Below are 27,730 nucleotides of genomic sequence, written 5' to 3'. Positions count from 1 at the left end.
GATAACATACTTTGACAAGTGTTTTACTTTAAAATCTTTTTTCAAGTACTTTAAAAATTTGTTATACCAAAAAGCTGCCTTTTTTTAAAAAAAAAAAATACTTTCTACAGCTTAACACAAAATTCAGGTGCAAGAATTTTAAACAAAAATGAACTAAAGAGCTTTATTGACATCACAGTACATTCAATAGTAATTTAAGAACATTACAGCTGAAAGAGAATGGCATGTTTTATATTCTTATTAAGCACTACCGTTCTTGAAAAAACGTAATACAAAGAAATCCTATTAGGTATTTAATTCTGAGCAGCATTTGGAAAAAATACACCTATTTACAGATAAAAAAAGGATTCTGGTTTCACCTACATAGCCACAATGTGCCTCTATAATGAGACAAGCCTTTTATAACTCATGGAATTTTTAAACGTCATAGCACTGGTGCCATATCATTCCTCAACGTTTACGACGAGGAGGAGTCGTTGATCTGAAAAATAAAGGAAAAAGGGGAAAAAGTTAATTGAAAAAAATAAAAGACCCCCAAGCCCACACACACTTCAGGCTTAATAATTAATAGTTTTAAAAGATTTTCCAAAGTTACTTTTGCCCAAGATAAGAAATTTAATAAATACCATACTTTATTAGAAAAAAAAAAACTTTCATATGCTGTACACATGAAGACGAATAGCCCAAAAAAAAAAAAAAAAAAAAAAAAAAGGTCAGACAAAGTACTTAAAAAGTATACTACCTTGATCGTGACTTAGACTTGTGTTTGCGGCTTGCCTTCTTACCAGACCTTTGAGATTTCTCCATGGAGCATGATCGAATATGCTTCGATTTCTTAGCCTTCTTTTCTTTACTGCTTCCTGGTGATTCAGAACTACTCCTTGCGCTAGATTCAGAGCCTGAATGTTTTTTGCTATCTTTGGTAGAACTTTTTTTGCTTTCTTGTCTGGAATCCTGTCTTAGTATTTTCACAGATATTGAATCACTGCGAGAGAAAGTTCTTTCACTGTCTCTTTTTCTCTTTAATCTACTGTCATCATGATTGCCGGTCTTACTTTCTTTCTCTTCCTTTTTCGGCTTATCCTTTCTTTTTTCCTGATCTCTCTCCCTTTCTCTGTTCTTTTTCCTGTCTTTATCTATACTTCCACCTTGCTCTTTTTTCCTTTCTTGATCTTTGCCATCACTTTTATGTTTGTGCCTATTTCCAGTTGGGCTTCTACGCTGGTCTTCACTTTTACGTCTATCCCTACTTCTGCTGCGACTAGCACGGCTAACTCGTCTGTCTCTTGATCGACTACTACTTCTACGTCTATCCCAACTTCTCTCTCGGGAAGGACTCCGATTTCTTCGTCTCTCCCCTCTTTCAGTACTCCGATTTCTACTAGGTCTTCTCCTTTCTCTTATTTTTTCCCTACTTCTACTTCTCTCTCTCCTATTTCTGTGAGAGTAACTCCTGCTTCTACTGCGCCTAACTTTATGTGAAGGGGTTCTACTGCGACTATGTCTCTTCTTCCTCTTAGGAGAGGAAGAACGTGAAGAACTGCGACTACTACCTGAGCTAGTGCTGTATGATGAACTAGACACAGTACTGCTACTACTACTGCTTCTGCTATTGCTGCTAGTGCTACCACTACTAGAGCTTCCTGACCTACTCCTTCCTGTCCTCTCTTTTTCTTTACCCTCCTTTTTGGGTTCTATATCAGGTGCGATTGCATTTGGAGATCTTTTCTTTTCATGAACCATATCTGCTTCAATTTCTTTTCCCTCCTGTGATGTTAAATTACTGTTTTGTTCCTTGCTGATAAATTCATTCATCTCTCTTGAAACTTTTTCATTTTGTAGCTTTTCTTCTGAAAAAAAATATACAAAAGAAAAATACAAGTAATTTGAAGTAATATGTCAATAATTTCCATACTGTTACTTTTGGCAAAAACAAGGTTTCCAAGTACCCTTCCTAATACTTATAATTAATACACTGTCTGCCATCATACAAACTACTTATCAAACAACTTGTTTCTTGGATTATTTTTTTTGTTTTAATTCTAGAAAGATTGTTCCCCTGTTTCAGAAAAAGTGCAGAAGCCAGAGACTTTTGGAATTATTTGATGTCATTTCATATTTCAGTGGCTTAAGACAAAGTTCTCCAATGAACACCCTGGACCACTAGACCTCCTAATTCATCCACATAAACATACTTTGCCTCCTGCAAACTTTCCACACACCTGATTCTCCCTTTCTCCTTCCTTCATTGCTCCTCTAGCCATAGCTATGCTCCCTGCCTTCCTTCCAGCCCTGTTCATGGGTTTTTGAGTAATCGCTGTCTGGTCTAAAGATGTATTTCCCAAACAGTGCCTCTCAACCTCAGAACAATGTAGGCTGTACCTGCCTATATGTTCTGTAGGACTTGTTATCCAAAACAGTCTTACACACTTTCTGTACAGTACTTTCTGCTGTAGTGATACATGTTTGCTTTTTGAGAGAAAACATCCCTTTTATGGCTTTATCCAGGGATAACTTAGACTAGACCTAAATGCTAAATATTACAAACAATTTACATTTTTCCTCACTTTAAACAGTTTTGATAGTAAATGAATACCAAGGAGGGGAGGAATAGCAGAAAAAGGAGACTTATAGACAATTCTTAAGAATTGCTTAAAACTCAGCTCAAAAGTTAATACCACAGCATTTAATACAGACAGATTGTGAAGTTGTTACAGAAGAAAAAGTTAACATCAGTTGAGATCGTGTAACATTTTGGTAGTCAGCAAATACCATAAACATGGTAAGAAGACAACTGTTGAAATAAAAATACATTTCTTAAAAGTAATATAATGTGTATGCAGACCAAGATTTTCAGATAACAAAACAAAGAAATTCAGACCTTCAGAGCATTTTCCAGAGGTTTCGAACTTGAAAAAAGTATTACTCATTTCTATTCCACTTATGATCCTTTGCATCACTGGGTAAGTTTACATCCCCTCCCCATTTTTTAATTGAACTCAGAGAAAATAACTCACATATAATATTTTTACTCAAAAAATGGCCTTCTGACATGTGCCATCAGTTCCTGAATTAGCTTAGGGAATAAAACTGCATCAGGAAACCTGGAATGCTTGAAATGGCAACTCATGGTTAAATCTAACCCACACACCAATTCCATGTGGTCCCCGAGGTATCAGGTAGTACAGGCAGAAGCCACTGTATGTTAGAAGATGCCGTACTGTATATTAAAAATCTGCCTTCTCTGAATCCTTCAAATGAGACTCTGGCTCACGTACAGTTCTAGCATTGCTTAAAGTTGCTTTGTAGTACTATGAATTTCTACAGAGAATAGTTCCGGGAAGAAACTTCAGTATTCTCGATTTATAGAATGGGCTTTTGTATTCTGGATTCCTATTTCTGTAAATAGCCCAGAGAGACATCCCCAAACTGGCATCTGGCCTCTTGCACTATGAAGACAGAGGTCATAGGCAACTATTCAGTCACTCTCCATATTGCTATCCTTTTAGGCATAAATCTTAAAATACTCAGAGGGAGACACAAGAATGATAAGAAAGGCAAAAGTTTAGATAGCACATCCTTTTATTAAAGGATCCATATGCCTATTTCTAGGCCTTTAAAATAAGAACAAAATGGAGGAAATCATCCATCTTAAAACAAGAAATAAATATGCTATCGTGATAGCATTTTCTGTCTTCTCCAGATTAGAAATTTAGATCACTAAGTATTATGTGGGCTTATTACCATTGTATTCATCTGTCCATCAAGTCTGCTCTTCAGCTAGAAAAGTACACGCTTGACTATGATAGCCTTTTGAGTTATAATATTGATACAACAGGATACTTTACCTTGCAGGGAAAAGCAGCAGTAAATCACAGAAAAAAAAAATTATCACACCTGCCAACTTCTCAGAGTTTGGGTTCAATAATTCTCAGAGATTGGCTTCAATAATCTGTCCCCAGCAATAGGTCCAAAAACCCATTTATGAAGACAGTGCGTGTGGACACATGCCTCAGTTACAACTGAAAACAGTAAGTTCAAAGAAACTATAGCCTCCAGCTGTACATTCGGAAAGGCACACTGCACAAGATTATGTAATTTAAAAGCAAGTTTTTCAGAACTAAAATGTGCTTCAAATACTCAGAGTGGACAACTTTAAGAAACCTAGTCTATATGCAACGCAGTCTGCTGCAGTTCCTCAGAGGGGTAAAATTTATCCCCCAGTCACAACTTGGATACTAACTGAACTGTTTTTTAAACATGTATATTATACACATAGAGAGATATTTTATATATATATATATATATATATATATATAAAATGTTTGTAACATGTCTGCTTTCTTAACAATGAAATAGTTTATGAAAAAAACACTTAATGGATTTTTCCTTGTTAGAAAGAAAAGAAGCCAACCCAATTTTTATGAAGTAGCTTGAACATCTTTTTTATTAAAATATTTTACTAAAGAACATTATTTCTAAATTAGGCTTCATATTTTTGGTTCAAAATATTCTTTCACTCGAACCGATTAACATATACTCTCTAAATAGCAGAATACACATGGAGTAGCATAGTAGGAAGACATGACGTGATTTACCTTCTAGCTGTTTTTCTAGCAATAGTTGCTGTTCTCTCTCTTTTCTCCAAAATGCTTCCTGTTTTTGCCTGATTCTGTGTCGTAATTCCTCATCATCAGTATCAGATGATTCAGAGCCTCTGTCACTCCTCTCATCTTCACTGTCTCCTGATCCATAACCACCCAGTCCACCTGCGTGCATAAAGTCCAGGCTATCACGAGGAAAGATTAAGCTTTGTTCTTAATATTTCTGTGGGGCAAAGAGGAGAGTAACACTGCCCTTCCTTCACTTTCTCTTCTCTGAAGAAGCCACTTTATTCTGGTAAGTGCCAATGTTTGACTGGTGTGATCAAGGCCCCCATATCTGTATTGATGCTTAGTGACTGGTTCTACTCCTTCTGGAACAGCTTGTCTATTTTCGTCAGGCAACCACTGTGATCATGATACTTTTTCCATTGTATGGAAGGGCAAAAAAACTCCTTGTGGAGATCAAAACAATGCCTTCCTATCAGCGACTGCACAGAAAAAGCAGGGAAATGCCTCAGACTTTTCCATGAAGACATCTCTGAAATGACTTCAGCCGCCTCCGTAGTCCAAGGCAACAGAAATTCTGAATGCCATATCAATCTTTCTATACTGATTTAGAAAATACTGCACTTTGACAGGTACAGAGATGGAATAGAAATGGTCTTTCTTCTCCCCAAAGATATTAATAACTACTGGACTGATAAAAAAAATAAAGTCAATTTAAACATCTGACATGGAGATACTTTACTTTCTCTGAGGTTGAGGTTCTTATGGTCTTTATTAAAGCACTTTTAAAGCGTCTGAATACTCGGAATGAGAACCTTCAAACTAATTCATTGTAATACCATGTAATGGGCACATAAATGATCACTGACACTTTGTTGTCTTATGTTTTTAGATGATAAAAGTGCGTGTTGGGAAAGATCTTCTGCTGTTATGTCTCAAGCTGGAATTTCAAGCTCTTTTTCCTGCGTTGCCTTTAACTGGTAATCTGAGATATGGGAGCCTCTGTACATATGTAGCTTTTCAATAAAATAGAAATTCCAAACATTGTGTTTTTATTTATAAACATTTGTTTATAAACATTATTGTTCTGCCAACTTTCCTTTGTTGTTTGGATGGATCAAAACAGGAGAAAAATATAAAAACTGTATTCTTCTCTCTAAGAGACTGCAGTGTGCTGCTGGAACAATCCTCCTATTGAAAAGTAAGTTTATCTCATGTTTTTACATATTTTTCAAAATTAGGGCAAGATTCTGATATACTAACTCACACTGACTAGTCCTTTACTCCAAAAACCATCCCACTGATATCAGTAGGATCACCTGTGGAACAAACAGAGGTGCTGGTAATGAAAAAGTTATTGGAAAGTGACCCATACTCTTGGGCAATTAAAATCTAGTTTCAAAATGCAATTTCTAGAAACGCAAGGCAAGAGTGAAACTCCCCCTTTAAGCCCTCTCAAAAATAAGGAACATACTTACCGAGTCCAGTGAGGGAAGCCAGTGCACTGGACTGTGCCAGCTGTTTTGCAGGAGCTTTGTATCACATCAACAACAGGAACAACATGTTAACACAAATAGCCACGATTTCATAGTCATGAGAGTCTATGGTATTGTTAAATCTACTACTATTGCTGTTCTTGGAGGGGAGAGAAGAAACATTAAAAACGCATCATCCATTTAAAACCAATTCTAGATTTTCTGACCACGAAGATTTAGATTTTAACTGCAAATTAATAGTCAACAAAAAAACCCATATCTATGTTCATAAATCACTTTCCAAGTTACAGCATCTGCACATAATTTTCAAGTTTCAGTAGTTACATATTTAACTCAATTATGTTAAAAACCATCTGTTATGTAAATACAGTAACATGTTAATAGCAAAAGCAAAAAGAATTACTAATTGAGGATTCAAAGTTCGTCTCTTTGCACTTCTGAACAGCTAAGAACTTGAGATAAAAATGATAGCATTAAGAAACAGCTACAACTCAAGAGCGATTGACACACAGGTACCATTTTAACTAAATGAATTATATGAAGGAAATGGAATAACTGAAGTAACTCACAATACACTGCACAGGACAACAGTACATGATTACTGGATCTGAACTCTATCAAGTCGGATGCATTATAGTGGGATTGTTCTTGGGGGACAGCTATGGAGGTTAAGCGTTCTAGAGACATGCAAATATAGAATATTCACAGAAGAAACTTAAAAAAAAAAAAAAAAGCATACCTTTAGTTGCTTTACGGTGTACATCTTTGGCCACGTAATAAATTTCTTCATTTGTGACATCTAAAAGAATTTCTGTCAGCAGCATTTTTGTCAGCAACATCTGAAGAAAATTTTATATATGGTTAAAGGTAAAACCTCCTGGCTAAAATGGGCATTCATGTTGTATTCCACAACACAACTTTATTTCTTTTAATAGCTATAAAAGCATTCTTTTGCATGTTTTATTTAATGATTTCCTTCAACAGACATCACTTAAAAGAAAACAGAAAACAGAAAACATCAACAGAAAAGCTATACAGCAAAATTACTATATCTCATATATGTGAAATATCAAAGACAGAGAACTTTTAGGAATCACTATTTCTCACTGCTAAAATTAGGTATGCCTACTTTCATGGGAGTGTGAAGCTCCCTCTTCTAGAGCAACAACTATGATATCAAAGTACAAAGGTTTTGCAGACAGAGTGAAATTCTTGCTGGTCCAGGACTTAAAAAGTTTCTGGCATTTCCTTGCAAGAACATACTTCTTAAAATTCCCTTGCACAGGAACTGAGGTTGTAGCATAGATTTCAGATGGATGCATTTAATCATTAAAAGTTTTCAGAAATTTGCAGAGTTAACCAAAACAACAGAATTAATACAAAGGTTACAGTCATTGTATTCTTCCACCATTATGTTAAACACGAGTTATATAACCTATGTCCTTGTCTATATTAAAAAGACAGCATTATAAAAAGACATGCAAATGTAACTCTGCTTCACTGTATGATGTGTGCTATACCCATATTTACAGTATCAGGCAGAGAAAAATTTCTTAAATTTTGTTATGCATGAAAAAGATCAGCAAATAAAAATACTTGGTGAGAACTAGATTATTAATACCATTTGATATTCCTTTTCTTCTTCTGTCATTTCTGGTTCACTTTGCTCCTCTTGAGGAGCTGGGGATGGACTCCTGCTGATTTTCCCAACACTTACACCTTCTGTGTTTTCAGCATCTTCATCTTCCTCGTCACTGTCCTATAAGAACACCATTGTACATTTCAGGAAAAAATTAGATTTAAAGCTCATTAGTTTCTATTTATAATAATGAAATTTATTTATTTTGTAATGGAGACTGTCCTACAGCTATCATAAAACCCTGTTTCTTTTCTCTGTTTTCCCTTGAAATAAACACACAGATCCCTCCCTTCCCACATGGGATAAGTAAATTGTCAGTTCACTGCCAGACGGGCACTCAGAATTACAAACAAATGGGCTAACTACTAAAGCAAATGTAACACAAAGCTCCTTAAACTGATTCAGTTTAACAAATACCAATGTCTGAATTTGTTCAGCTACTTATCTAGAACTCACACCTCCTTAAAGACCATACACGTTCCCAAAATACAGAACTGAAACAAGCATAATTTTATCATTCTTTGCTAATACAGATCAGGTAATATACTTTTACCCATCAGCCATTAACAACTTTTAAAATATCAAATAAATATTAACAAAGAATTAGCTATATACACTTAAGTAACAGAAAGAAATAAACTGAAATACACAGTCTCTCTTTTGAAGAGACCAAAAAGTTGGTACCTTTCAGGAAATATAAACCTGAGCAAAAAGCAAACCCTTCTACTTACAAATTTACTTTTCTGAGGTAACCGTGGACCATCCCCTTCTTCAGCCTCCTCGCTTTCTTTTTTTTCTTTTTTAGACATCTGTGAACGTTGCTGCTCCATCCTCTCTTTTTCCAATTTTTTCTGTTTCTCTCGTTCCATCTTTTCCAGGCCCTCACGAATCCAGGCAGGAAGAGTTCTGCGCTTCACAGCATCTACACAAGTGAGGTTTACATTTTTTTAAGATGGAAAAACCTTCAAAACAAAAAAACAGCAAACCCTCCACCCCCATTCAAACAAATCATGCACCAGATTGCAGGCAAAAACCATTAAATAATAGCTTTTTCCTTTCCTTTGTTTTTTACCTTGTAAGAAAAAAAGGTCTATCGCTTTCTAAAATAATGTTTTCATGTTTCTTTTATTAAAGAGTGGTTAACATGTACCAATCTGTGGAGGCTCCTGCTTCACTGGCATCGCAATAGGTGAACGCTGACGGTCTCTGAACGAGGGTCTTTCCCTTCGATTCTGAGGAGGTGCAGGAGGTGCTGGTGGCCCTGGTGGCCCTGGTGGTCCTGGCTGCCAATAAGGAGGATGAAATCCACCCTGGGGTGGACCAAAGGCAGCCCCATGCTGAAAGAGTAACGCAGTTTATTTTTCTTCACATTTAATACTATATACATCATGAGCATGTGTGCAAGTAGGTCTACAGAAATCCATGCAAGTAGGGATCCATGTTCTCTAGGCTACCAAGATCTCCCAATCTGCTTTCCCGTGCTCCTCAAGAAACAGATTTTCTTTAAATATTTAAGGATTTAACTTACACATTTGAAAAAGATTTTTAGAATATAAGCATGGATACTAACAAAGCTGAAAGGGCTTCAAACGATCTCCTTTCATACTGAGCTAAACATTAGGCCATACAATCACCATCTAACTCCACCAATTTCTTGCCAGCTTAGCATCAGAGCATGCAGTTAAACAAAGGGTATGCAAACTAAAGTCTTAGAGTCCGGTTCTGTTAGCAGTCTTTCCCTGCAACTACAATTTGAGGACAAAAATGAAAAGTTCAAGTTTTTATTGCACAAAAATTTTGGTACTGTGCATTTTTGAGTAATTATTCATGAATGTTATCAGTAAAAATAAATTTTATTGTTGATTAAAATATTAAATACATGAATATGCAAGTTTGGTACAGACTCTGGGTTCTGAGCAAGGTTTATATAACCCAAGAGTCACAAGTCTTGAGGTATACAGTTTTTGTTGTATTTGGTGCTCAGAATGCCTAATGCAACTATTTAAGATGACAGCATTTAGGAAGAAAGCTATAGCATCAAATATTTTTTATTATATTCTATTGACTATCCATTTAAGTCACTAGTAGTAGAAGCACTCTTCCACTACAATTTAAGGTTATGTATTCCTGTGTGCAAAACAAATTTTATGTACTATTTAGAGAATTTTGAGAAATTAAGTTTTGATCCCACAATAGTAAACATAGGAAATTATTATAACCTAGTGTATTCAAAAATGATTAGTTCACCTCCTGTCTAACAATACTGCTGAACATGAATATTTAGTAATAGAGAAAAGTAGGCCAGAAGATAGAAACACATTTCTACAGTTCTGTCAGTCTCCCCTTGGACTTATGAACAGGAGGTGGATGTTCCAAAAGGTACAGTTTGTCATTTATTTCAAGAGTTTTGAATGTAGAGTATTGAAAACCGGGGAAAGATCCATAAGCTTTTTGTGTTTAAAGAATTGTGCAATGCCCCCTTTTATTATTAGTGTTAAAACTGCCTCTAATTTTATTTTGCTATACAACCTGTAGGCCAAAATGAAGAAAAAATTGGATGTGGATTTTTAGAAATACCATTGTTTATTCACAGAATCACAGTAGATAGATATGGAAAAGATCAATAGATCATCCAGTCTATCTCCCTGCAAATACAGGACTGTTCCCTACAGTACATTATCTAGTGCATTTAAGTATGTATTTCTGAACTTTATTTTTTTTCTTTTTCCTTTTTTTTTTATACACACAAAACTTCATAATGTTATATAGCGGAAAACAGTGAGTCATTTTAACATTGCACACAACAGCCATTTCTATTTACTAGTATAGAAAAAAAAACACTTTGGCCTCAGAACAGAACTGAAAACTCTAAAGTCGTCTTCTGTAAAGTATTTTGTAAAAACATATCTTAGCAGATAACAGATTCTGTAGTTGTTTGTAGAACCGCAGAATGAAAGTCGCCGCTAGATGATATTAGAGGAACACATCCACGGAAGGGACTCTGCACGTCTACAATATTAAAGCAACAAATATGTTTCACCTGATAGTCAAACTGGTTCACTGGCCCCATTGCAAAGTTATCGGGAGGTCCCCCAAAGTTGTGATTGTTCTGGTTAAATATATGCCTGTTGTCAGGAGCAAATTCCCCACTGTCCTGACTGTTGCTGTCTTCAGATGGAGGAACAATTTCCATCGGACCTGGGGTTGGAGTCATCCACTGTTGATCTGGAGGTGGATGAGGGGGTTGGTGAGGCATTCCCCATTCTGTTTAGGATTTAGAATACAATTCAATGCCAAGTTAATAAGATTTATATGAGTCACAAGGTTCCTCAAAGCAACACAGATGGTAAAGCTATGAAGAATCATTGATCTACAGACTGTCTTGATTAATAATTTCCTTGACCAAATGACAGAAATACAGACAAATAGCTGTAGCTGAACTAGAACATATGTTCTGGAGGAAAAAAAAAAAAATCTAAATTTATAAATTTGTTTTTCTAGGTTTACAGGCATATTGAGTCCACCACAGCACTTACAAATTGTACCAACTGTTAAAGAACTGCCCCTACTTCCCTACTTCTGTGTTATTCAAATTTCAAACCATTGAGCTGTTTTATTCCTTTGCATGATAGACTTAAGAGACCTATTATAGACACAAATGGTCTGAGAGCAGCAAAACTGATTAAATTTGTTTTCTAAAGTCATATGTCTTGGTAACGGATGTTTCCATAGATTCTCCAATATCTAACAGAGGTCCCAGTATAAGCTGTGGCCATTAGTCCTCAAACTTAAGTTACAATTCGCTAACAGAGTGAAGTTATTGAGAAGAATGAATAAACAGTTCTTCTGGCCATAAGCTTTGTTTTCTCAGGAAATCAGTCTAAAATTTATATCCATCATACAGATACTTACAGACTGTGATTAAGCTTTCATCACTAAAGAATTAATACGTAGCGTCTTGTGATAACACCTGGCTTCCAATCCTTTAATAATTCTTCTATTTTTTTCTCATTTTTAGAGCCTTTTTCGTCTGTCAGTATCAGAATTGGATCCATTACTGTAGTTACTAAAAAGGTGTAGCATATCTTTTCCACTTGGTAGTCCCCTTATTTGTAGGTTCAAAGATTATACCACTCCTTTTACTCTCAGTGTCATCCTGTAATGTCATGTCTAGCTGATTATTCAAATCTTTCTCCAGAGCCAATACCTCCCAGGACAGAATGCTTTATCCTTTAGGAACAGCCTACAACAGTTACTGTTTATAAATATATGTCTTGATATTTGACAATATTTAAATGCCTGGTTCACTTCAATCTAACTGACTGGAAACTTCCAAGCTGCACACAACAGATGCGGTTTTCACTTCTGGAACATGACACCCTTCAAAATGAATTGCTTGCTAGCTATACAGTTAGCTTTCACATTGCCATTATCCTCCTTTGTCAGTAGTGTGCACAGGACTTTTGGGATCCAAAGCTGATCGAGAAAGTTGGAAGGCATATGAAGAAAGATGAAGTTTTCTAGAAACAGAGTGAATATGTGAAGGAGTATTTTGGCTAAACATATATACTATGATTTAGTTTGTTGCGATTACTTTTATAAACTAAGAGTGAAGTTGCCTAAATTAATGGAAGCTGGGTCGTATCTGCATCAGCATGGTCTTTATTAGAGTATCCAAAAAGACTTGGAAAACAACATATTCTTTGAATGATATGCCCAATAACAGTAATAGCATTCATTGGCATAGTTTCCCCTCAACACAGGGTGTTACATTTTTTTGCTCTCTGATCTAATTCTTAATGGATACTTTCCTGCTCTCCATTTTCTGGGGCAGCTTGAGCTCCTAACACCCTGTTATCAGCCAAACATCTTCCTCGCTTTTACCATTCTGTGACTATTTGCAAAACTAACACCAGAGATTTTATTCTCTTTCACCTCGCAAATGAAACAGGATAGGATGAAGAACTCATCACTGCAGGATCATATAAAGAACATGGCTGCTTGATAATGATACAATATTTCTGTGCAAACTTCTGCTTATAATGCAGAAATATAGCTAGAATATGCTCTATATACTACCACATAGTAAAGTTTAAATTCTTACATGTGACTACAATAAATTACAGCCCAGGGCAGCAGTGTTAAATTTAAGTGAAACCTGATGTCTACAACCATTTTTATGCATGTATAAGAACTACCAATGATATTCTGAGACAGCCTACTTTTATTAAATATTGCACTTACGCAAATTTGAATAATTACAGTGAAAACTGGAGGTATTACTGTTTCACTCATTAACGAAATCAAGCATGAAATGCAGTTTTTACTGAGCCAGTAGAAGGCATGCATGCAAACTTACAAACTACCTTCCTCACAAATTTCTAATTACATCATACTGTGCCGAAGCAACAAATCTTCTGGAAAATTTTTAGAATACAACTTCAGAAAAATTCTTAGCAGAAAATATCCAGTTTCTACCTCATGCCTGATGTCAGTGTATTTTATGAGGTTTTAAAAAGAAACTAAAGTTTTGAGACAGTTGTATAAGAACTGAAAGTAATCAATATTAACAGAAGCTTTCAACCAACTTTAACTTATAAATGAAAAATTATGCATGATGATCAGATACTCAAGACAAAAAAGGCAAAGATTAACCTCTCTATATATGAAGCAGATGTAATAACAGTGTATTTTATACACAGAACTTCACCTATCTCCTTCTTCAAGATTTTAAGACAGCTAAAGCCAGCATCTGCCAGTTAAACTATGAACTTTTTCTACATGTCAAAATCATGCCAGAAGCAGATATTGGGCTACAAGAGAGAGCAACAGATGTTCTATAATTCTGGAGCATCCTGCTGCCTTCAGTGCTGCAGTGCCTTGGGATAACCAATGAAACTTAAGATGCAAGAATAGATTTGGGGAAATAAATATATAACTGCAATTCACACTTTATCATTCTACAATATTCAGGGATAGAACAAATCCATTGCATATGTACTATTATAAACCAATGTTTTTATTTATAACACAACTCACTAATCTAAGACCTTTGTATCTCTACTCTTACCTATATTTTGTGGGACACTGACCAGAGTAGCAGCCTGATACTTGATTAATTAGTTGATCCTACTGCTAGTGTTGCATATTGGATTCAGAGGGACAGAGCATACACCAACCCAAAATATGCCTGACAAAAAGAAAATTTCATTATAGGAAAAAAGAAATGAATAGAAAGGAAAACAAACCTGGCTGCCACATTCTGTTGAAGTTGGGATCCCCCTGAAAATTATTATGGTTGTTTGGACCAGATTCTATTCCTGAAATATCCTGTCCATTTGGCATCATTCCCTGTTGCTCCACTACATTCTGTTGCCCTGAGGCTTCTCGCTGAGCAATCCATGCTTGAGCTAATGCAGCCCAGTCTATCTGGCCTAAAATAAACAGAGAAAACATAAAAGGTTAGTGTTCACATTTCTGAAGTGTAACACTGCTTCTCAATTACATGTCTAATTGCTCAAGAGAAACAGGCAACGTTTACCTTCAGCAAGTACCACCAGCACAATTGTTACTTATTCACGGTGTACAATAAAACAAACTGGCTGCAAATACCAAAATGTACACACTTGTTGAAGTAGAGTTTCTCCATGTACATTCAAAAAGCCATAAGGCAGATTATTTTAGGTTCACATTAGCACTGGATAGTAGCAGTACTCTTTTTTTCTTAAGTATACTAATTATGTCAGAAAGAAATATATCCTTAAATTCTAAACTCATAAAGATTCAAGCTTAGGAAAGGTGCATAGCTAGAAAACATTTTACAATGTATGGTCTTTGTATAACATCTGCTTTTCAGAATGCCATTTAATGTTACAGTTCTCTCCCCTATTTTCTTTACCATGATTCCTACCAGTAGGTGAATAAATTGCACTGTCATCTGAGAACAGTATTATGTCTACTGCTCATTATCAAGTCAACAAATGTTGAGGTTGCAGAAATTTAAGCAATGGATAACAACGCAAAACCAGTCAATCTGTTCACTCTGAGTATTAAATACATCCTTCCACCTCTTTTCTGGATACCTCGGGATGCTCTGAATTTTTATCTCGTACACAATTTAAGGTAAATTATATTCTATTGCTTAAAATGTTTTTGGGGAATAAACTAGGTCATGATCATCACTACTGTAACCTAAAATAAATATTGTATCAATTGTTCCAGTGAGAGGTTTTTCTATGTATAAATCTGCATTAAAAATTCTGCCACGACAAGGCAGATTTTCTCAAATGAAGGTTTCTTATGATTTAGCTTGGCTGAAGAACTGAAAAGCATATAGATTCTGTAAAAGGACATGAGGTCTAAATGTAGGTCTGTATGACTGGTAGAATGTTGATAATTTATCCAAGAAAACTCAGTTAGAGGTCTGTTTTGCATATTAAATATTAAAAGTGTCAAGACTAGAAATCAAGGTACGGATTCTATTTTTTAAGTTGTTCTGAAAAGCATCATAAACATATCATCTTAAAAGCAGATATAATAAAGCAATTATCAGTAATGATCTGTAATGAAGATTCTAAAATTCACATTACAACAGATAAAATTAAATCCCAAAGCTTTCTGTACTTACTTGGATCTTGCTGGTGCTGAAATGACTGCATCCACTGCTGTTGGTTCAAAGGCCATTGCTGCCAAGGTTGTCCACCTTGATCCCACATCTTTTAAGTCTTTATATAGTCTATATTCCAACTAAAAATAATAGTTGTATGTTTAAATGGATGCCCATGAAATATCACATAAATGAAACATATAACTGCAGATACATTTAAGCCTTCCAAAGCAAGCTGAAGCAATGCTGGCTCAGTATTTTTAGCTGAAGGAAACTGTTCATCCTCTAGAGTAACATCTGAAAATATTATTGTAAGATTCCAGAAGATTAGTATGCTTCCTCCATATTTCTGTGAGGAAATTAACTACAAAATGACATTCAAGGAGAGACATGAGAAGTCCGTCAGAAAAAACACATGTATGACAATAAATGCAATTTAAAGAAAGTCAGAATAAACAAGATGCTATTTAAATGATATTCTTGCCTGCTTTTTAGGGAAAAAGGGGTATTTTTCTATGCAAGCTTCATACAAGGCTGTTAACCAAGACAAAGGAAAGTCACTGAATGGTAAACAGATCATTAACAATTACAATGGAGAGCTAAACAGTTACAAAATGCTCTCCACATGTGCTTTATATATGGTATAAGCTCATTATAATTTCTAAGTGAAATATGCCTTAAAATCTGAGGAAAAGCTTCACTGCATATATGCAGATTCACCACATGGTCCCTTAAAATCATCAGAAACCTTTTTGGTGTAGCAATGTATATCCTTGCTGAGTGGCAAGTAACAGCACTAGAACTTAAAAGAAGCGGAGCTCCACAACCTCCTTCAAGTGCTGTTCCAGGACCAGATTTGCAAGAAATAAATGAGGTACAGCAGTTTACCAGGTATGTCCATATTGCACACCAAATTCTTCGGGTAATTTGCACCTCTTATGTATAGCCAACCTGCTATATACAGAGAGCCAGATAGCGCTGTCTACACTGCTCCAAATTGCATTCTTGAAGACCAAGCCTGGGTACAGTTTTGGAGACAGTTCACTCCAGGGACTGTTCCCAAGCACCTGTATGGATGAGAGCGCACCAAGCGTGACTCTCTCTGTCCTACCAGTCTCTATTAACGACAACTCAGAAGGCTTTACACCCTCAAACACCTTATACGCCATAATGCCATTCCACAGGGCACTCAACTCTTGATTTCATGCTATAAAACATCAGTCATGTGGGCTGCTTCAAACACTCTGAACTTAAAGGAAAAAAAACAACTGAATAACCCACACAAAAACATTTATTTCCTGAAGCTACCAGGGCAGCACACACAACCTAGAGGAGACTCACAGGAGGCAAGCGCTATACAGAATGAATGAATACAGCCAGTCTGCTTCAGAGCAAGTGAGCTCAAAGCAGTCAGTGCCACTTGGATGCACAGCCAGGGATATATCCCTAACCATTTTTACTTCATAAAAGTTTATAGTATACAAGAATCCCTACATAGAGGGCCAGCTTTCAGCAGACACAACATAAGCAATTATAGTGGGTCCTGCTCAAAAAGGGACCTCGTGCCTAATGGCTACACATTCATATAAATAATTGCATGACTGTACAGGAAGAGAGCAGCAAGCTACCAAAAACCCTGTACATAACATTGTGGGATGCTGGGTCAAACACAGATGAATGCAGGCTACATTATTTCTCCATATTTTTGTCAATTTTTATTTTTATTCTGAAAAACTGTAGATCACCTTAGTTTTGAGACCACTTACACTCAAGCCAATACAAAAACTACAGGTTGGAAACCCCTTTTTGGAGACTTTCAACAAGATCAGATCAAGTTTAATACCAGAGAAAAGTATCAGGCAAAACCTGCTTTGCTACTTTTATTACCTTTTTTAGCCAAATTAATTTTTTTTTTTATTTCAATGACATTTTTACGATATTCAAACTTTTAGTAGGTGAAGACAGAGTGCATGTCATCAGCATTTTCATCTGTATCTGGGAAGCCAACTTTCTTGCATTAGTTAAGTGTAGAAAAAGTGGCTAATAAAGGAACTACCCTGCCACTTAAAGTAACGTTTAAGCTGGCCCTGAAACATCTAGCTCTTTGAGTACTCACATATACATATTTCACACATTAAATATGAAATAGTAATCTCATAAATATTATCATCCTAAAATAAGAAGAAAGCAAATCATTCTGTCTCTTCCTCCCTTCAATTCATCTTCCCTTTCAGGATCCAGAGTCTTTCAATTGTCAAAATAAACTTGTTAACATATTAAAATAAAGCTGCATCAACTGTGGTTCAGGATAATCACTAGTCTTCAAAGAACTGAACTGCCTCATGGTGCTCAGCTCCAACTATTAAATCACACCAGCAATGAAAAACCTATTTCAGTATTTTTGATATTAGTTATTTACCTAAATATGTACTACCTTGGAAAAAGTTTGTGATACGTCACTAAAATAAATTCAGCAAAGGTTTTACGAGGTTAAATTGTTCTCTTAAGGAAACGTAGCAATATTATTAAAACACATCTATAAATTCAACTGAATTGGAGACGCCCACATACAGTTTTGACCTAATAGGATCAGATAAGATTTATTTTTGTTGTACTGTCTGTATCTCTGTACTAAAATCTTGGACAAATCAGATCTTTTGACATGTTCCAACTTACACAATTAGTTTGCAATAAACTTTTGTACCTGTTAAAATGCTCGTTGCTTATCTGTTTCTAATGGATTCATCACTGAAAAGGATGTTTAGTATTCTACCTTTTTCTTCTTTATTCTCAGGCCTTGATCCTCACTATGGACAAAACGAAACACCAGTTTGGAATGTAAGAAGGTCTAAGAGAACTAATTCCTCAGGATCTCTTCTCTATAGCCTACACTCAAGACAGTCAGCAACTATCCTATTATTCTGCAAGTTGTCCAAAGACATAAATTGCGCTTTATCATTGGGGGAGGTAAAGTATACTGCAGCCACATCCTGTGGCATCTGTAAAGGTGGCACGAGAGACATGGATCCTGACTCCGGGCGCCAGCAGATCTCCTTCCCCTCCCAATTTTCCCCGCAGTATGTTGCCTTGTGTTAGGACTCTGAGGCCAAGTCCAGACTATGCCACCATGCCACAGAACAGCACAGAAATCCAACCATCACCACCACTGGGAGAAGTCCCCGGCACAGCTCTGCCCCAGGCCAGTCGGCGCTCCGCTGTGCTGGTCCCAGCGCACTTGAGGAGGCGGCGGGGACCAGCACCCTGCCAGCAGCATGGATGGGGCCATTCTGCTTCGCAAGGTCAGAGACTGCCGGGCTGGGCCAGCTGGCTTCAGGGCAAGAGGAAAATCCCAGTCATGCTGTATTTGTTAGTATAGATAGCTGCTAGTGCATCGCTCTACAATATAATACAGCCTGGAGTCTTCAATTTTCCCCAGAGAGATGATTTCACCCTATCATTGCTACTTTAGGGAAAAAAATCAGGTGGGGGAGTGCAAAGCAAGAGGTTGAAGGGACACGACAGACATGGAATCAATTTGTACTTTGATAGAAATACATGCCACAACAGGATGATAAGACAGCAACAATTCTGTTAAACTTTGAAGTTCTGCATTTGGTTAATTCAATTTATACCATCCAGAGCAGACTGATTTAAAGTCACTGCCATTTGAAAATGCAAATTTTAATTTGTGATCTGTATTTGAAAGATTTTAATTCTGTATTGCATTTGTACTTTAGCTGCTTTCCTAAAGAAATGTTGATTTTCATAGCTTGGCAACTATAAAACATGTTGGCTTTCAAGTAAACAGCTTTACCGTCAAATTTAGCATAAAACTTCCCTTGCTAATCAGAAGCATGTACTACACAAATACTTGAGCAAATATATCAATTTCTTTATGCATCTGTGTATGTACACACACAAGCACTTTTCAAATATTATGTGAAAAATGGCCAAAACCATTTCTCACATGCTATTTATTGTCACTCATCTTTTCTACTGTGCTATTTTTTGGACAGAAACAGGAATTGGATACAGAGGGAACAAAATTAGCATTTTGAAGTGGTTTTATTAAATAAAACTAACCTTAAAATACATTGGCAAAAGGAGAAAATATGATGTATTCAAATACTCTTAGGCAAACATAAACTGGTTTTAATTCTTTATCATATTCAAAAAGATAACTAAAAAATTTTGATATATACACACATCTATAAAATTTCCTGTACATAGGCTACTTGATGTTAGTCTGCTTTACATAAAAAACCAAAGCCTTGGGTAATTTTATCGTGATGCACATAATAAGAATTTTTAGAGAGAAGCTTTATATTGTTCCATCAGACATTTTCCTTTGCCAGGGGAACTATTTTAGAGATGTTAAAAATAAAAATAGTATCTATACAGATTGGTGCAAGTATTTCCATAATAGACTAACCAGATGTGAGAGCCACCAAAATAAGAGTTTTGAAATGAGGCCCATAAACTGGAAGTGGCCACAAACTATTTCTAAAGAACACATAAAAATGCAACTAAGTAGCCTGTACTCAGCAATTTTAAATTTACTGTAAAGAAATCAGCCCAAACACTGGGGGGGGGGGGGGGGGGGGAACAACATCCCCTGCCCCACCAAATCAACAATTTCACATCTCTGGAACAGCTGAAACCCCTTATGCTGATGCATATGGTGAGAAGCAGACATCCTTTTCACACATGCAAGTAGTAATAATAAAAGGATGGAGAACAGAGAATCAGTTACAGATACAAGAAAGATCTCTCTGATCTAATTAAAATTTACACTGCGAAAACTAAGTTGGGATGCTGCCACACAAAACACAAACAATTTTGGATTTCTTACAAAATTTCCAGATCAGCATCTCCTGAAAGAAAGAGGCCTCATCCAACAGCAGTGGACAGCTCTAAGTCGATTTCCCACTAGTAACATGAGGCCAAATACACTGCAGAACATCCGAATTCCAGTGAAATGTTTTATTTTCCACTGAAAAGGAAGAAGATGAATACCTCCTAAAGCCTACTAAATTCAAACATTAGGAAGACACCTCCTTCTTAATAGAGAGGTATGTCAACTTAGAAGTCATTAAGACACTCTGGTCCTGATGTCATGGGTGGGTAATGCGCATGTAACAACTTTTGAAAAGGAAAAAGGTTCAAAGAATAGATTTTACAGGCAAAGGAAAATGCACGCACAACCCTCCCTCATGACAATGGATTACAGTTCTCTTATTTAGCTGTTTTACCCTCCAATTTAGTTGGTTATAGCCTTTCTGTATTTCCTCTTTCTAGCAAACATGAGTAACAAAAGAGTATTTATTGGCACTCCAAGAATGCCAGATCACAGAACAGGAACCTGAATCTATTAAAAATCTGTTTACCAATGGAAAAACAGAAGCCAATTCTGATTTTTTTTTTGTTCTGTTTTTATACAGAAACACAATCACAAGAAGGAAAAACACCCAGTCAATTATCATTGGTTTTCAGTTACATGTACTTGACTGTCACAGATTATGACAAGTCAATGCGACATCACAAAATTTTGCTAAAGCTTTTAAAAGCAGACACGTTCAGAAGTATATGCTGTTGTAAGCTGAAAAGACTGATTTATATTCAAAGGCTGGATCTACTTGAATGTTCATATATCAAATTACTGGCAAAAAATGTAACACCTTCAAAAGGATTGCTGGTGAAAGCACCTGTTCTGGCAACAAGAATCAGGAATAATGACATATCTAGGACTTACCTTGATCCCCAACAGATAGCAACCTTCAAGAGCCAACAGCACCCAGAAAAAATTTAAGTAGGCTTCAAACTCTCTACTTTACTTCAGGATTTTACTCAAAAAAATGCTAGGTCAGGACAGAGAAGGAGCAAGTATTTTAAAAGGCGCCTTTCCACTCCTTCCCTCAATTGTGATGCACATCTCAGCTGCAGACTAGACTCTCTGTTAACTTGTTCTTTTAGGAAGAAAAGCCATCTTCTTTAGACTTCCTATTCATCCACAAAATAAGGTATCTTCTGACAGAGTTCTATGACGTGCCCAGACACACCACACACTGAAGACTCCACAGACAGCAGCTGCTTACCAGTAACCACAGTTTTGAGTGGTAGTTCATGTGCCCTCTTTTACCTCTGGGAGACTGCCCCCAGCACTCCCCACAAAACACAGTTACCTTGAGGCAAGCTACAGACTCTTTCACACAGACGGGAAAGCCACCCTGGCAAGTGCAGCACAGTTTCCTGACAACTTCCCAGTGGCACAGTGCTCGGCGAAGGCCCCAGTGGTGTTCTGGGTTGTGGCCCATGGATGTCAAAAATGGAGTCATTTTTTAGACAAGGTCACCAACAGAGTTTGAGCTCTAATGCACTCCCTCAGATTCCTGGGGCAACTCTACCTTGGCAGATTCATAGTGTAATCCCATGAAATCTGTCATCCAATTCAACAGTGCTTGTATAGAGGTAACTATGGTTGGACCTCTCGGCAATGGAGAGGAGCAGTCTCAGGGAGTGAGGTCAGTCCTGTGAATGTAAAAAGACAAAGTCTTGTCATCGTGGAGAGACTGTCCTCATTACATGCCTTATGACACTGACTACAGAACTGAAAAATACCAAGAAATTTTCCATGGAAACATAAGCAAAAACTGTCCCTGAACAAAATTTAGTAGAGTTAATGGATAATGTGAATTCCTTCAATTCATGCGGATGGTGCAAGATAAGAAGCACAGAGGCTTATGAAGTTGCCTCAACTCCAGAAGAGCATCATAAAGAGAACCACCCATATCTACTTGGTCAGATGAGTGCATCTAGCAGACTCTTTCTTGCTCTAGGAATCTCCTAAATCCAAGAATCTCCTGTCATTGTGAAAATATGCTCCTCCTCAATAAAAGGGTCATACAGCATCCAAACTCTGAAGTGCACTAGACAAAATGCCTGAAACAGCTCCTGCAGAAGAGGATGAGATTTGGAGATTCTTTCTGGCTAGCGGCAGGAAAATTCCTGGAACCAAAATATCTTGACAGACAAAAACAAGTACACTACTTAATTTCATCTTCCAAAGAAAACATGTTAGAAGCAAGATTAAAGGGAGTGCACACAACAATCTCAACTCCAAGAAACCAGGAGACAGCCCAGGACTCAGGCTGTCCTAGGAGGAAAGTAACAGGCACCTTCTGTTGTGTTATGAGCTGAAGAGATCAGGGTGGAGAATTCCTATACCACATATCAACAACATTTGACCAAATCTCCAAGACATAATCTGGCAATTGGGTTTACTCAACCCTCTAAACAAGCAGACTAATAACAGATTATTTTGGAGCCTACTGAACCAGTGCCAGGAACCAAATGCTTTCTGATGCAGAAGAGAGGCCACTGCATCACCTTTCTGATGATGCTACCCATCATCTCTGAATGACAACTCCAGATGTGATATGAGAAGGCCCAAGAAGTTTTGTTTGCAGTCTGAGCTCTAATACGTATAAATTCCTGCAAAAATTCCTCTGGTGAATAAAGATCTGGTCTTGCAGGCCTTCCAAACAGGCATGGTACTACAGCAAAGAAGCATCCTTTATCTAAAATAAACAAAGATGCTGAAACAGCAGGCACCCAGAACCCCTATACAACTATGGTCTTTGGACTCCATCGTTTAAAGAAGGCCTGCTCTTTTTGATGTTCCTTTCATCAGTCAATATCTAGGTAAAAAAACAGATACTTTATCTCCTTTAAGTCAAACTGCCATTGCAGCCACGACTTTTTGCCTATCTTTAAGTCTACCAAGTAGCTGAAGGGAAGGATCCTAACAGATGGCTTACGGTAAAGTAATTATTGTTTATTTAATTTTCATTAAATTATTTCATAATCACTGTCGTTAGCTGGGTAACCTTTTGGCATGAGCTCGAGATAATGTAAGTGCTTCTAGCAGCAAATGTATCAACCAGTCTCTGGTCGATTCTCTTTGTGGAATTCCTTGGCTGTAGCAGGTCATCCAAGCTGCAGCTTGGGAAGGAGGATCTCAAAAGCACCACATACTCTGCAGGCAGAGCATCTCCGGCCCATATAGGTTTAGGCTCTGGAGATGGACCTTAAGAAAAATGAATAGCGCTCGGAAGCAAAGGTCCTTGAAATCCACAGCTTGATCTCCGATCCTTTGTACAGTGTCTTGTTCTAATGTAGGGTCTTATCCTTTCATTCAAGGGGAGTTATTGCAGAAGGATATTGACACTGTCAAATTTTAGCACAGGGACTTAAGGTTGGTGGTGAATTTGCGTGATGAATTCTGCAGAACCATTCAGTTGTGAGCAGGATAAACCTAATCATACTTTTACAATACCCGGAGTAGCGCAGTTAAAAGCAAGACAAGAATCAGATAAATGCCACCAGCAGAACTCAAGCTGAACACTTTCACTTAAGAGCCATTTTTCCCTCTTTCTCTCCTTATGCTATTGCTTCATCAGGGTCATGATAGCCTAGACCTCACTGATGAGGCTAGGAGGACTCACGCATAACCCCCCCCCAACAGTTCATAAGTTTCACAAGGAAGAACAAAGACCAGACCATCCTGGGTATCATGAACCTCCAACAGAGCCGGTGTCCAAAGTCAGTAAAGCACTCAGACTGTACAAACTCCAAGAATACCTATCTCAGTGTGCTGTAAACTGGAAGGAAGCATAAATTGAGCACTTCCTCCATGACTGTGCCTCTGTGGAGTAAATACTACTTTACTGTATGAATCTGTACATAATAGGTGTGACTAAAAAGGGATATGCAAATGAAAAAACATCTTCCACACCTTGAGGAGCCAGCCACTCTACCAAAAAGGAAAAAATAATGCAGAGAAGGTACCATATGAATCATCAGCAGGTGGTCTTCATGTCTGAGATCCAAGTAGTCACTTCATCTCAGGAGCTGAAAAGAACTGAGAGTACAGAAGAATGTTCCACCCTATGCACTGTGTACGAACACTAAGAGTTACTACAGGAGTGCTGCAGACACATTCACTCAGAGTCAAACCAAACATGGATTATCACTCAGAGAAAAACATACCAGCTTCCATTTTATCTGATAAAACCAATCTACAATACTACATTCAACTGCTGCAATAGCTACAATACTATATTCAACTGCTGACCAGAAAGTGAAATGTTTCACAGGTGAGTTAAGATTGCATACTTCTGAAAAAAATCAGAATAGCTATCCTGATTGTTACTCTGTTTCACCCATTCCACTTATGCTTGGCCAAAGACTTTGCTATAGTATCTATGGCATCACCTAAGTTGTTGCTGGTATTTAATGTTGAGATACTATGTATTTTTTCCTGAGACCCAGAAACAACAGGAATGTATTTTTGCCTGCTGGGATCTGTCAGCAAGATATCAAGTCAAAAAATGCGTAAAATCCTTCAGCTCATTTATAGTTGAGTACCACTAGAGTGCTGGAAGTCAGTCTTAATTACTTCACTGAATTTAGAACAACAAAAAAAGCTATTCTTTCTCAGAGTGAGGAATACAGGTTTTCCAAATACTTAACCAAGATCCAAAACATAGAAACATAAAGGTAATTGAAGAAAACTGCTTTTTTGGTATCTATAAGTTTTCAAGAATCTGGTTCATATGTTAGCATGTCTGACTAATGCTTACGGTACTACTAAGATGAAGTAGGCTGAACAAAAGCCAAATTAAAAAAAAAAAGTGCTTTGAAAACTTCTACAGTGAGTCATTCAAAGAATGAGGCTTCCAACTTCTGTTATTTTAAACTTAAATCTACAGTGGGTAAGCTGAGCTGTAGCCAACCTTTTTAAAAGCACAAAAGGGCAAGGTACTAGCAACTCACATATTTACTCACTTTTTGTATTTTGAAGACATAAGGACAAACACATGCATTACTTTGACTACTATAAAGCACAGAAACCATCGTTAAAATGTTCATTACCACAAAAATACTAAAAATAATTGAGTAGTTTCAGTCAAAATTCTACTGATTTGGGCAAAAAAAGTCTGATATGATTACTTTGTGCACATCATTCCAATAGAAGATCTGATATTAAACTTTCTATTAGACATGTAACACACTATATTGTTTTTCCTGAAGCATACTGTCCATCTGCAACTTCCTTCTCAAAGGATGTGTTCTGGACCAAATAGTATCAACAGCCAATTAACAAAATACAAGAACTAACAGCTGAATAAACAGGTATTCCTCCCTGTTTGTGAACAGATTTTACCTCCAACAACAAATATAGCTATCATTTAAGCAAAGGAAACTAGCTAGAGATAGAAGCAAGAATGACTGATAAAACCTACCCACAGATAAGTTGCTTTGTGTTATTTATTGTGAAAGGCAGATTTCTGATCACAATGACCTCAGTTATGGAAAAGAGCCTGGATACTCCTGCCTCTATAATATCTTTGCATAATCCTGAGCCTAACTGAAAATTAACCATGATTGAGACTACCCTCTATCACTACAGATGATATGGCAAGCCGTCCACTGAGAATTTGTGGAACTGTACTGAATTTGTGGACTTTTAAGTTCTACAGAATCTCTGGGCCCAAAAGCGTAGAAACCAATCTTCGTAGCAGGAGTCTGCATGACATGTGAAAGAGACAGTATAGGAAGTCTTGCAATGGCAAAACAGCAGAGATGACACAAGGTTCATTGTTGCCCCAGACAAATGAATAATCAGTAGCTTGTCTTCTGACTTATTACTGAATTCACAATAATGCTAGCATCTTGTCCCTCAACAAAACCAAGGTTCTCAGTTTCCACCGAGTTCTGCAATTAGCATGAACCACAGCATCATTCACCTCCATGAGAGGCAACGGCTCTCAGCTTGGCCTGACTTTAAAATTGGAAAGAGGTTTCTTACTCCTGCACACGATGTAGCTGTTCAGCTGTATCAGACTGTTATTTGTAACCCTATCTTTGTAAAATGAGGTTTGATTATTGTCTACTGGTAGACCTACCTTACACTTTGAAGGAAGACTATGATCTCTCATCTTTAAAATGTTGCTGACCCTTTATCTCAAAATAAATCCTTCAGATCATCTGTTACTCCCTATCTCCCATAACTTTCAATAATGGTATTTTACAGACAAACAATTACAGGTAAGACTTTAAGAGATGAAATGAACAAGCTATATATGGTTAGATTAATCTGTACATTAACTTGTTTCAGAAACTAGACAAATTTCAGCTGGGATAGCACATCCTTAATTGTAAAGGCTCAGCCTGGCACATCTCATGCATGTTTAATTCAACACTGAACTTCATGCAATTGTCCAAAAAGTACTTAAAATCTGTCTGGATAAGTGCTTAATGGAGAAAGGCTTGAAAACTTGTGGTCTGTTTGAAGATCCATTTCGGAACATCCTGCATTTGCCAAGCTACAGAACCAGGTTCAGGTGTCTTACAAAGTTGCTGCATGTGATGATAATGTTAATTTTAGTTCTCTGGAGCCCTCCAGTGGAATGAACTCATGAGAATACCCATGAAATAGCACAAATATTCCACAAAGGAGTTTTATCTGCACAAGTCAGGCTGTTAATACAGTCAACTACAAAATCCTAGAGCAAGTGTTGCTTCCTAACCGGGTTACTAGCTAGGTGAGCAGATGTTCTCAGCTGTGCACCAACGGGCACTACTTTATTAGCAACTGAAAAGCATCCACCGGACAATTCCCCGGCCAAGCTGCGTGCTCGCCCCGTGGCCTGGCTACGTGTCCCCTGCCCGGGCCTTTCACCGTCACGCTCCAGGGCTGAAAGCACCCACAGCAGGCTCGCCCCGCGGAGCCCCTGCCCGACGGCGCCCGCCCCGCAGCCCCGGGCCCGCACGCCGGGGAGCCCCAGCGCATGCGCACGAGCAGATAACGGGACCCGTCTCCAGCGGCCACCCCAGGACCCCCGCCAGGGCGGCGGCGCATGCGCGCTGGGCAGGAGGGGGGAAAACCAGGTCTCCCGGCTCCAGCCGCCTCTTGTCCCCCTGCTCCCGCTCCGGGCGCCGCGCATGCGCACCGGGCCCCCGGGCCGGGGGGGAAGGCGAGGCGCTAAAGTCTTTCTTTCTCGTCCAGGCACATGAGTTTCCGCTCGGAGGCAGCGCGGGGCCGCCGGCTCCTCACGCACCCCGAGCGGCTCCAGACACAGCGCTCAACACCCTCGAACGCCTCCCTGCTTGGCTCGGCTGGGGGAGGAGGAGTGAAGGGGAAAATCGAGCCAGTTTCGCATCCGCCAGCCCCCCAGGAGCTTCAGCGAGCAGCGCCCGCACCGCTACTTACAATCTCCCCCGCCTGCCGCCGCAGGTGCTGCCGTTACTATCGGTTCGCAGCCGTTTTCTCCCCCCCCTTCGCTTCTCGTCTTCACGAACAAGACAATATGGCGCC

At 37.9% G+C, this 27,730-nt stretch overlaps 1 protein-coding gene across 4 annotated transcripts; it reads right to left on the bottom strand.

Annotated features, from left to right (window-relative positions):
* Positions 1 to 149: 149 nt before the first annotated feature.
* Positions 150 to 27,730, bottom strand: PNISR (PNN interacting serine and arginine rich protein). Of its 4 annotated transcripts, none has more exons than XM_013948896.2 (12): positions 27,626 to 27,730; positions 15,373 to 15,491; positions 13,994 to 14,179; positions 10,786 to 11,009; positions 8,896 to 9,082; positions 8,477 to 8,667; positions 7,728 to 7,865; positions 6,846 to 6,945; positions 6,089 to 6,142; positions 4,599 to 4,769; positions 743 to 1,850; positions 150 to 481 (listed from the first exon to the last, which is right to left on the bottom strand). In XM_013948896.2, exons 2-12 carry the CDS (start codon positions 15,458 to 15,460, stop codon positions 451 to 453), a joined length of 2,478 nt encoding a protein of 825 aa, XP_013804350.2. In that variant the 5' UTR covers positions 15,461 to 15,491; positions 27,626 to 27,730; the 3' UTR covers positions 150 to 450. The 4 variants fall into 4 exon arrangements, with proteins under 4 accessions (XP_013804350.2, XP_067150037.1, XP_067150038.1 ...); XM_067293936.1 differs by lacking the exon at positions 27,626 to 27,730 and adding an exon at positions 24,199 to 24,215; XM_067293937.1 differs by lacking the exon at positions 27,626 to 27,730 and adding an exon at positions 21,104 to 21,119.

The sequence above is a fragment of the Apteryx mantelli genome, chromosome 3 (genome assembly GCF_036417845.1).
Source record: "Apteryx mantelli isolate bAptMan1 chromosome 3, bAptMan1.hap1, whole genome shotgun sequence".
NCBI classification, from domain to species: Eukaryota; Metazoa; Chordata; class Aves; order Apterygiformes; family Apterygidae; genus Apteryx; species Apteryx mantelli.
Note: the sequence above shows the minus strand (reverse complement) of the source record. Positions and strands in the feature narration are given on the sequence as shown.

What these genes read in the sequence shown, in the direction of transcription:
- PNISR (XM_013948896.2), bottom strand. Translation starts at nt 15,460, where the DNA reads ATGTGGGATCAAGGTGGACAACCTTGGCAGCAATGGCCTTTGAACCAA. An exon ending in TGAACCAGTTTGACTATCAG is followed by an intron (nt 9,083 to 10,785) that starts GTGAAACATATT and finishes TTACTCTTTCAG; the next exon opens with CATGGGGCTGCCTTTGGTCC. An exon ending in TACCTCAGAAAAGTAAATTT is followed by an intron (nt 7,866 to 8,476) that starts GTAAGTAGAAGG and finishes GTGTTCTTATAG; the next exon opens with GACAGTGACGAGGAAGATGA.